At 39.0% G+C, this 12,341-nt stretch overlaps 1 protein-coding gene across 3 annotated transcripts in view; it reads right to left on the reverse strand.

Moving 5' to 3' along the window:
- Positions 1 to 12,341, reverse strand: part of ZEB2 (zinc finger E-box binding homeobox 2) — a 145,109-nt gene that overhangs the window by 29,964 nt on the left and 102,804 nt on the right. For all 3 annotated transcript variants that reach the window (XM_018554055.1, XM_018554054.1, XM_018554053.1), the window contains one exon: positions 3,140 to 3,397. In XM_018554055.1, coding sequence (XP_018409557.1) covers positions 3,140 to 3,397 — 258 coding nt within the window. The remainder of the gene's footprint in view (positions 1 to 3,139; positions 3,398 to 12,341) is intronic.

Raw genomic sequence — 12,341 nt, forward strand, 5'->3', positions numbered from 1 at the left:
CGCCACCCACCACACCCCCCCCCCCTCCTCCATTTTTCTAAGCTTTGATGTACGTTATAGGGCCCAATGATGGAAATGCACGATTGTACAAAATCATGAAAACGCACACGGAAAGACATGAATCCAGTCTTAATGTTTCCGTAAGTAGACACCTGAGTCCCCCACTGCCAATTCTAATGCAAACTTGAAGAGAATCCCTAGACTTGCAATTGTCTATGGGAGATTTTCAGTACAGCCAAAATCTAAACTTTATTCGGAGGGGGAACTATTTGCGCTGAGACAGGAGGCAGGGTTAAATAAATACAACAGGCAGATTATATAATTAGACCTGTCTGCTATGTGCTGAATAAAAGTTTGTTCTAATTTGAAAAATAAAAAGCAACTTCTTTTTTTTTTTTTACCCAGAAGTTTCAAGTCGTGCATTTGTTAAATCCCTATTAATTATTCCTTTAAGGGTAAAAAATCCCAGTAATTGGCCCTTACCCTTGATTTCTAGATATTAAAATTTAAACCATCAGTACATTCATTCTTATGGCTGTGACTATCTAGTTCATTAACAAATATGAATAGCTAACGCCAGCTCATTTAAATAGCATGTCATACAAGACTTCTTGTCGCACTCAGTTTCTGTCACCCGGCTCCCAAGAATCATTGGGTCTTATTATACATGTAAATGGCTATCATAAAAATAAAAATTTCATTTAAGATTGTTAATGACTTGTACAGCAGTCAGACTTCCTTTAATGATCATCCTATGCCCCCTAATTAAACGTATTTATCTTTCCACCATCTTTAGCTCAGCTCCCCCTAGTCAAAAACCTGCAACCTTAAGGTCTTGGAGCTTTTGACGATAAATGTTTATGTGAGATTCTGAAAATGTTCAGCCCTTCTGACTCATGAAAAAAAAAAAATATATCAGATTTAACAAGCGGTTTATAATTTGTTTGGAAGCTCGGATACAGATGCTGCTAGTAATTCGTTTGACATAAGAAAAAAAAAATAGACCAAGAGCGAGCAAACTGAACTGCTTTTTAGCTTTGGAATGGCCGACTCCCTAGTTCTAAGGGATGGATCAGGCGGTTAAAGCCATAAAGCCAGCACTTAAAACAACAAGTATACTATTGCACTGTGGGTGATCATACTTTAAAGGGTCAGTCCTCACAAATGCGATATTTCCATTGTAGGTGGACTCCGCTTTGCTAAGTCACACCCTGTCATATATATCTCGGGAATTAAGACAGTGATAGCTCACTGCTACCATCCAGTTTGGAGTTATGGCTGTTCTCGTCCAACTGAGTGTTTCCTTTTTTTTTCTGTATCATCTATAATATATGTTAAAAAAATACAGCCGGGAACAGAAAATACCAAACGATAGCAGGGCAAGGTGGGCAAACTCCATTTTTCTAAGCTTTGATGTACGTTATAGGGCCCAATGATGGAAATGCACGATTGTACAAAATCATGAAAACGCACACGGAAAGACATGAATCCAGTCTTAATGTTTCCGTAAGTAGACACCTGAGTCCCCCACTGCCAATTCTAATGCAAACTTGAAGAGAATCCCTAGACTTGCAATTGTCTATGGGAGATTTTCAGTACAGCCAAAATCTAAACTTTATTCGGAGGGGGAACTATTTGCGCTGAGACAGGAGGCAGGGTTAAATAAATACAACAGGCAGATTATATAATTAGACCTGTCTGCTATGTGCTGAATAAAAGTTTGTTCTAATTTGAAAAATAAAAAGCAACTTCTTTTTTTTTTTTTACCCAGAAGTTTCAAGTCGTGCATTTGTTAAATCCCTATTAATTATTCCTTTAAGGGTAAAAAATCCCAGTAATTGGCCCTTACCCTTGATTTCTAGATATTAAAATTTAAACCATCAGTACATTCATTCTTATGGCTGTGACTATCTAGTTCATTAACAAATATGAATAGCTAACGCCAGCTCATTTAAATAGCATGTCATACAAGACTTCTTGTCGCACTCAGTTTCTGTCACCCGGCTCCCAAGAATCATTGGGTCTTATTATACATGTAAATGGCTATCATAAAAATAAAAATTTCATTTAAGATTGTTAATGACTTGTACAGCAGTCAGACTTCCTTTAATGATCATCCTATGCCCCCTAATTAAACGTATTTATCTTTCCACCATCTTTAGCTCAGCTCCCCCTAGTCAAAAACCTGCAACCTTAAGGTCTTGGAGCTTTTGACGATAAATGTTTATGTGAGATTCTGAAAATGTTCAGCCCTTCTGACTCATGAAAAAAAAAAAATATATCAGATTTAACAAGCGGTTTATAATTTGTTTGGAAGCTCGGATACAGATGCTGCTAGTAATTCGTTTGACATAAGAAAAAAAAAATAGACCAAGAGCGAGCAAACTGAACTGCTTTTTAGCTTTGGAATGGCCGACTCCCTAGTTCTAAGGGATGGATCAGGCGGTTAAAGCCATAAAGCCAGCACTTAAAACAACAAGTATACTATTGCACTGTGGGTGATCATACTTTAAAGGGTCAGTCCTCACAAATGCGATATTTCCATTGTAGGTGGACTCCGCTTTGCTAAGTCACACCCTGTCATATATATCTCGGGAATTAAGACAGTGATAGCTCACTGCTACCATCCAGTTTGGAGTTATGGCTGTTCTCGTCCAACTGAGTGTTTCCTTTTTTTTTCTGTATCATCTATAATATATGTTAAAAAAATACAGCCGGGAACAGAAAATACCAAACGATAGCAGGGCAAGGTGGGCAAAACTGTGAATTCAATAACATAACTTTGACATTTCAGAACTTTAGGGCCTCTGAGGAATACCATGAAGTGGCTTAGACTTGCTGTATTTTTCTTGAAGACATTTCACTGGTTATCCAGTGGAAAACAAAAATACAGCAAGTCCAGTTGCCTTGACTTATTTCTTACAGATATACCATGACCTGGATGAATGAGAACCTTCACAGACATCTCTGCAGTTACTTTGTTACTTTGCCCTGAATTAAGCTTTTATCATCAAGAACAAAAAGAATGATAGGAGTTTGAATGGTGTTTACTACCAATCATGACAATTCCTTCTTAAAACTATAATACATGAGGCCCAGTACATGTCCATATTGATAGAAAAAAATATTTTACACTTACCAGAACCATCTATGGAAGCTTTCAGAAGATCATCATTGTGCCAGTTGTGGTCTATCCCGCCATCCCTCAGCTCATCTTCCTCTTCTTCTCTTGCCAGTAACACCTGGTTGGCGTGCGGTGAAGACTCGTGATTGAGCATACTAGCCGGACTTGTTTCCTGGTCCAATGTGGTAATAATACTGTCATCTTCAGCGATGTGGAGCTTTTCATCTTCATCTGTCTCCGAACCCGTGTCTACTACATTGTCGAAGGTTAATACTGTAAAGCAAATGTGAAAAATATAATTTAGATCAATAAAGCACCTAAAATGCCCAATTTTACAAAACAATCTCAAGACCGATTTATTTTCTGTTAATACATTTGCAACACTTGTCATATCATCTACATTCCTAGTTTATCAAATTCCAACCAGTGGTTAGTGAATGGCATCCCATTCTTTCTTTTCGAAAGGCCCATGGAGAGGCCAAAAACTGGTTTTATTATGTTATAAACTTTGGGAGAAAATGTCAAGGTGGTGCTGTTACTTGTAGTATTGGCATTAAAAGATTAATGTGACTTGTGAACCACACTGGTCTACTTTGATACTAAGACTAAGATTTTCTGAAAGAACAAACCTATATAGTCATGAGACTATCACATGAGAGGAGCTGTCTGCAGTGATATCATCACTATGATGTTATGGCTGTGGTCTAAAATCTGCCCTAAAACTACCTGTTTCTGCTAAAACTAAAGAGGGGATTGCATCAGCTGGTCTTGTAGGAGGTAACTGGGCATCTAGATAATAAAGAGTTCTGCCAAGTGTCACAAATGTTTGTGGTAGCACAACAAAATGACTCAGTTTGCTCAGTTAACCCATTGAGAAGAAAGAGGAAAACACAGCATCACCCTTGCAGTGCCAAGGCCATAGTAATAACATAAGAAACAGAGCCCGATCCAGGAGCTACAGAGGACCAGAAGATGTCTTCATGCCTGTTCTTCTTTGCTTAGCCTTAGACTTATAGTAGGCCTCATTCTTAAAATGTCAAGAAATTTCAAGCAATGCTAAGCAATGTTGAAATGAAACTTTGATAAAAAGAACTTAGCTTCACACCACGCAACTCCCTGTCCAAAAACCGCGAAGCAGCTGTATAAAACACACGAGCACAGGCCGCAAATAAGGTCTGTGAACTCAATTGAAGGTGGCTGTTTGTAAATTAGTCAGCCCTCACAAGGAACTCGGCCTACATGATAGCACATAAATTGTCCACTTTACCAGCAGACAAGAAAGATTAGTGTAATAAACACAGGGCATTAGCTCAGCGACAGAAACACACCATCCGTTAGGCACACATGGGATTGCCAAGATACGTTATCAGTATTAGAATGCTTTTGGTTGAATTCTTGAATCACGTCTACTTACAAATTTTTCGACAGTCATATCTGTTTGCTTTGACAAGTTCCCAGGGAGGAAAAAAAGAGGAACAAAAAAGACAGAATTTTTTTTTCCCTTTTTTGTCATGGGAGTCTGGGGACAAAAAGATTACACCGTGCATATCTGCCCATAATATGATCTTTGTATAATCTGCGAGTCTGCACTTGCCTTCTGAACAACTGCACAACAGGTGCAAATTAAAATGAAAACGGTCCTAGGAGCAGCAAACAGTATCTGCTGACCTGGTTTGAATACCAATTGACGGTCGGAACAAAACCTTTTCAAGAGGTGTGACCACGAGGGTTTAAACAAGTTCAGGCAGGGTAATGCCCCAAGATCGACTAAAAAAAGGAGAGATATTCCAGAGTAAGCGTTCGTGTTGTGTGGTCCACATATACCTTCGTACAATCAATATTGTGAATCTTTTTTTTATCCTCTCTCTCTTAGTGACAGAGGTTTAACTATTTCTTAGCAACCAGCAGACGTCCCTTTACAAATGTTCTTAGCCTTGATTCAGGGGGAAGGGGGGGGGGGGCAAAACAAAAGCGCTTTAGGCCTGGGAATCTTTCAGCCCACCTCTTAAAAACTGATCTCTGGGCACAGGAGAAATAAAGGAAAGGTCCAGGAGGAGTGAATAAAATTATCTAAGGCTGGACAGGCATTAAAGGGCCTTTATCCTGCCAGAAAATATGTCTTTTGAGGTCTCTTTTTGCTCGTCGCTGACTGTTCTGAGTGACACGTGAGTCCCGCCGCAGCAAAGAGGGGCCTGAAATATTTTCCCTGGCATTTTTATTAAAAAAAAGGAAGAAAGGAAAAAAAAATAAAGGAAAGAAAGATGATTTATCAAGAAGTCCCTGAGGAGACCCCAAAAAATCTGCAGTGTTTTCAGCAAGCAGTGAAGTCATGTCTCAGGAAGCAGGGTCAGGCACTCAACATCCATCAGCATCACAAGACGACAATGGCCTCGCTCTCCCTGATCTGTTTTCCCAAACACTAGTAAATACCTTAACGGAGACAAATAAGACATAATATGGAGAATAAAGAGCTGGAATGCCGACCTGTAGGCATACACATTGTACGTAATGTCCACTGGCTCGACTATGGCTTCATCAACTGTTTTTAATTAATTTGGTGCGCCGTATAACACTAAAAGGGTTCAATTTTATATTTTACTGGTATACACCACGAATGTCTAATAACTATGTGGATTAAATTACAGATATGTATCTATTTTTTTACATTGTAGTTAGACTACTTTATAGATCTATAATAAAAAGGATGGAGCATGGAGGATTTACCGCCCAACAACCGGACAGTGAAAAACTTTTTTTCCTAGCTGTGCCATGAATCCTTCTTATTCTTGGTAATTATCTGCCGGCAAGGCAAACCAGACCATCACCAGATTATGGCCGGGTGTGAGTACTGAGACCCACTTGGAGCAGTTGGTTTGATATTTATAATTTATAGATGTATCACTTTGCAAAGTGAATGTCCACATCAATCATCCAATTAGGTGCAAACTCAAATTTTATGTTTTTCTTTCCCTTCCACATGATATGTCATTCTTTAGTAAATGAGCTCTATTGGTAACTATTGAAAAAAAAAATGGAAGCAATGTTATGGTGTTGTTGAACAGACAAAAACAATGAAGGAAATATTTTAGTTTTTGAAAATACTCAGCAGTGGAAAATCAACAGGTTGCTAGCCCTCTGTTCTGAGTTTTTGCAGAAATGTCTGCGATAAGCAGAGAAACTGGATGTTTCTCTTTGCCTGGACACTGTATTTATTAACACTATCTGGTCACAGATTGAATATGGCATTAACTATTAACATTATTCCAGACATTGAAAAAGAGGGGGGAGGGGGGCATGTGCTGTTTAATCTAAGTTAAGGCCACAGTCTGACCAAGCCCTCCTTTTTTGGGTGACAGGTTCCCTTTAAGAGTATTTTAAATGCAGTGATTTGCTGGCTTGCCCTTTTAGGATGTGATAAAATATGTGCACATGCACACACTTGCACTCATAGAAAAATTACTTTTAGATAAGAATTAATAATAACATTAACAAATGTGTTAATTAGCTTGATACACAAAGATACACAGATGTAATTGGTAACCTGAAGTGCTACTGTAGTCGTCGAACCACAAGTTCCAGCACATCATGCTTGGTGGTGTTAGTTCCATGACAGCAGAGTAGCCGCAAGTGGCCTAATGCATTAAACTATCCAGATTATTTTTTTTTAGTAGCTCAATGGCAAAACTAAAATGAGCAGTTATAAACAGCAATAAGTAGCGGTTGACCACTATCTGAATCAGCACAGTCACCCGATGGTGCAAGCTACATAGCAGCATGTACAAATGGTTAAAGGCATATAACTGCACACACTCTATTTGGGTGCTATCATACTTTACATTGTTCTATTAGTCCACAACCAATTACCTCTCTTTGCAACCAACCTCAGGAGGTTCATCCATGTTCTTGTGTCTAAGTGTAAATGTATAGGAACATTTTGGTTAAGCTGTATGGCCATTGGAAGGTTCTTACACATGCACCATTACCCTATTTAACAAGACAAAAAGGAGCGTGGATGGTGCAGTAACTGTGAAAACTCATTATGGACTGCGAGACTTCAAATACCCCTATCTGAGGACGCTAAAGGCATCAGGGTACTAGCCATTACCAAAGTCATGAAATACTTTGGTAATGGTTTGCTTTGTACACTGCAATTGCTTCTTATTGAATAGGTGTCTATTTTGTCTATTATAACACAAGATCTGATTACTACCCATTCTTGTAGTAAGTCACGAGCTAACACAATGAACACAACATCTACTTCACTCTTGTGGGGGTTGTATTTATTTTCCATCATGCTTGATATCTTCTGCACCAACTAGGGCTCGTTCACACCAGCGGCTGCTTGTTGCATTGCTGCACCATTTTTTGGCAGCACAGTGCAGCACATGTTAGTATGTTGCACATCAGCAAGGTACATTGGGGTGCCATTTAGAATGAATAGCACCACATCACACCAGCGCATGTAATGTGCAATAAAGCGTGTGTTACAGCAACACCATTGAGTGACCGGGCCCTAAAGATTTTGTTAACACTCATGTATTTAACTAAACCTATTAATTTCAGCTAAAAAGTGCTTTTTAATAAACACATATGTCAATACATCCCATGTTACAGATCAAAGCAAGTCAGAGTAATTCTGATATATGGCCCAAAGACGTTGCTTTTCATCAGAATCTGTAACAATCAACCAGACAGTCAGTATGTGTCAAGGTTCACTTTCATAGGATGGATTTTATCTACTGAGTTAAAGAAAAAAAAGTCTTATAGTAGAGCTGCAGGGGAAAAAGAAGCCACATAGGCAAAAACGCCCAGAACGTGAAGTGTGTAAGGCTCGCTCGAAACCACAAAACAGTTGGAATTCTGAAGAAATTATTTCTGTAGATCGATAAGCAAGGGAGAAGATGCTCCTTTTTTTGGCTCCAAAACAGACACAAATTCTGCCAGCCTCACCGAGGAGGAGGAAAGGAAAAGAAAAGAAGCCTAAACTGCAATGATAAATAGCCAAAAACATCATTGATAAGCAATCCCTCACAGTAATCTTTACAACTTAATTACAATCTGCGGCATTAGATGCCTTGCCAAAAATGCTGGCGTAATTATTCTTCATACAGGTAGCGATGGAAGGCTGCCATACAATCCTACGATTACAGGATAAGCATTAAAGATTGCTCTCTGGGTTAAACTGCGCACTGGAATATTGTTAATCTGTGGTATGCTGATCTGATGTGATTTAAATGTTTCTCTTATTTATTTATTTTTTTGGTGAAGCAGTAAAAAAAAAAAAGAACAAATTGTTACGATGAAATTCAGCCCCACACGCTGATAATCTTTGGATGGTCATACACAACATAAATTAAATTGAAGTGAGAGATTTGGACTATGTATGTGATAGTGAGGCCAGAGGTGGACTAATTAATATGGAATTCAGCAGTCAGTCTGGCCAATCCAGGAATCAGCATTTGTTTAGGAGCCAGTTCCATTGACAACAACTAAAGAAAACCTTAAAATTTAATTAAGCAGCATTGGCTACCTGGCTCCTGGGATTTATCCAGCCCTGGATGAGGTAGTACAGAGAGAGCTTGAGTACTTCCAAACACCATAATGGCTTGTCATGGTATGACAAGACCTTTTGGAGAGATGGGTTGGAAAAATCTCTGCAAATGACAAGCGATTATGACCTTGTCCACAAAGAAAAGGCAACTAGTTCTTCTCTACTCTCTAATGCTATTGGCTAATTGTTGGTTATTGGGGTGTCACCGTCAGTTGTTTTTGGTCAGAGATGTACCTGTGTATGGCTACTTTTACCCAGCAAAGGATGAGTATAGGAATGGCCGCAAGTTAACTGGACCAGTATTATAACAAATGCTTTAGAAAATCAATCAACCCCTAAAACTTACAGCTGCCAACTGTCCAAAACTTTCAGCTCAAGGACCCAGTTTTTCGAAGGTTGTCCTACCAACGGTACCCACTTTAAATTTTGCAGAAAAATGTCCTTCGTATGCCTAATTGTCTGATCAAGATAAGTAAAAACTTTGCTTTAATGAAAAATATCAAAAAGTTACCTAACTTCATCTGTCCAGGAAGCAAATATCTGATATCTAGTACTCGCAAATTATTACTGTCAATTACCATGTTAGGCTACATGAGGCTATAGAAATTTAGAAGACAGGAAGTCAGCTGTGTGCTGGTTAATATGATTCCCCGTTATACCTCCTTGTTTTAAGTTTGTTTAAGTTCCTCTTTAGTTTCCAAAAAATTGTTACATTATTTTTACAAAAATTGTACTAAAGCTTTTCTACATGCAACCAATTTATGCGTAATGGCCCTTAACTATTTCTTTTTAATCTTTTTAATTAATACCTGGCTAAAAACGTTGGTGGTGTGACATTTCAGGGTCACCACTCCCTGCAATAGGGAATTATGAAGGCATTCCGGCCTGTAATACTTCGTAAGTGTTGCTGATAATTAGTCTGACATTTGAAGTAGCTGAACCTTTATCTGTGACAAGGGTAAACAGTGTTACCTTGTGAGCCCCCTCTCACAGACGTCTGTTATTCTGTCACTTGCGGAACACTGCAGCATCTGTTCCAAATGCAAGGGGGGATGTGTGTGTGTGGGGGGGGTTATTGATCAAATTGACTTTTTGCCTTGAGAAACTTGGGGGAGGGAAGAGTGATCTTCATATCAACATGTGTCTCCCAAGTAAAGCTTTTGTTTGTGGAACAGGAGAAGAAACTGAAGCCGTAATTAGCCATTGGCCAGACTCTGCCTGTGTCATCACCTTCTGTTGATACAGACCGCAATCCCTTACATAAGGCCTTGCATGCCAGGAGAGGTTCGTAAAGGTGTTCAAAGTAAATTTTAGTATAGGTTTGTAACTTTCACATGTTTACGTTATATGCTGACTGGGGAATGGTTCACTTAGCCAAGAGGACAAATGGAAATGAACCACTCTCCTTGATGCAAACGTCTGCTTTATCAAAGGAGGCCACAATGGAATCAAATGAGAAAACACGTTTTCATGTATGGGTTAGACCGATTGTTCAATACCCGTAATTCTTACAATTTTTCAGGGGTGGCTCTGTAGGCGTGTGCCAGAGGGAAACAACTAGATGATTAGTCAAAGTGGCTCAACATTTTTGTTGCTTTATCATCAGTCTAGTTATAAATGCTTCACACAGTTTCACCCAACTTTCACCAAGGTTCACACATTTATCCAATGCAATCCAGTTAGAAAAATGTGTGAAAGTTGCATGAATCTTGTGTGAAAACATTTTCCAATCGCATCATTGATTGAAATGAGCAGGGAGTAAAAGGCAAGAGTTCATTACTGGTGACTACTGTGCCTAGAACGGGAAGTGAGGGGGAATATCAGAGGTTCTAACCCTAATCCGGCACTCGCAAGGGGATCCATCCATCCGGTACTTTATTTGCAAAAAGGCATAACAGCAGCAAACAAAAAAATGCTTACATGTTCAGCCCCCAACCAGGCCTTAGTCGTTTGACTAAGGCCATGTAATAATTTTTGCAAATAAAGTAGTGGATGGACGGATCCCCTTGCGAATGCCGTTTTTTTAATCTATTGCTCAGTGAAAGCTCTGGTGGAAGCTTCACCAGGCACCGAAGGTTCCATCAGTCCGATTGGAGACAAGAGGGTAGAGCTGCTCAATGTTTCTAAACTCTAACTCTAATCCACCGGATACAAAACAGTAGAGTATGTTCAAGATGGGTTCTACTTTAAGTAGACAGCTAGGGAATTTGTTACACTTCTTTAAATACTGCCTTATACCTATCCTATAATTGCATAGATAACAACGGCTGCAAAGGAAAACATAGGAACAATTAATAAATAAAGAAAATAAAAAAACAACTGAAATCTGATTGGTTGGTGTGAACACACCACTACAATTCTCAGGGTAATTTCTTCTGCTCTTTGTTCTTCCGATATCATACAATAAAAAAGCATACAATGAAACTATATATTATATACTGGGTGGATGATATCATGATAAATCAATCAGGTTTCAGGCATCTGAGCTCCCAACTCCGCCCACCCACTAATATTACATTACAGATGAAAAGCAGTATGAAGAGTGAGATGCCATAGGGTAGGAGATGACACATGAGACGACTGTGAATGATTTAGATAACCATCATCCACCTATAGTTAAAACTTTGGCTTTGGGTGGACTGACCCTTTAAATAAATCTGATATTGTTCCACATATTTAAAACACATATAAAAAAAGTAATAGCTTATGTAGCCCAACTATCACAGTGCAAAACCACCACAAGTCACAATTTAAAGCCTCTGAGACACCTGGTGAGGAGCGTCAGGAGGCAATCACATGAACTGCATATAAGCACAGGAGTTAAACTGTTTCTTCATAGTGTACAGTAAGTACATAGGTGTTACAAGTGGACAGAAGGTAACACATATATACCACTGACTACAGAAAGCCAGCAAGAGAAATTAAAATTAACAGGAAGCTCCTGGAGTTGGGGGGTCACTTAACTTGGATTCTAAACCTCTTCTGGCTGTCACTCAACACCTATCAGTCCAAACCTGAACCAGCAATGTACCAAAAAAGCTTGTAAATAAACGTAATCTAGTAAACAACACAACACGTTGCCTTGTATTTGTGACTGAAGCTGAATGTACATACATTGAACTTGGATACAACAATAGGTAGAGCGGAGGATAAACACAAAGGACAGAAGAAGAGGAACTTCCTATCCTTAGGTCATGTTATTATAACAAAGCCAGCACAGGCAGGAGGCTCAGAACAGGAGCAATCCGCAATGTTAGGAAACAAACAACATATTAATAATGTTATCTGTACTTTATAGTTGGCTAGTATGCTTTCATTTATGCCTATGCATAGCATTACAGCACTAGGATACTGAGTTCATTTGCCACCAGGGTACTATGTGCATGGAGCTTAGATGTTGTTTACTTCGTACAAGCAGCCAATCATAAGTCTCATAACATAAATGGTTCTATAAAGCTGTGCAGATCATGTAAACTATTTCTAAGGTATGATATAGAATGCACGCTTTTCTCCCAAAATCAGCTAAAGCACAACTAGCATTGACCGGAATGTAAAAGCTTCACAGTCCATATGACTCAATTGAAAAGATTCTCCATCTTCCTGTAAAATATCTATATCTATATATGTGTGCTGCTCCATAGTGTGATCCAGTGATTGCTCTAGTGC

This window comes from Nanorana parkeri, unplaced genomic scaffold (genome assembly GCF_000935625.1).
Source record: "Nanorana parkeri isolate BGI_ZX_2015 unplaced genomic scaffold, ASM93562v1 scaffold140, whole genome shotgun sequence".
NCBI lineage: Eukaryota > Metazoa > Chordata > Amphibia > Anura > Dicroglossidae > Nanorana > Nanorana parkeri.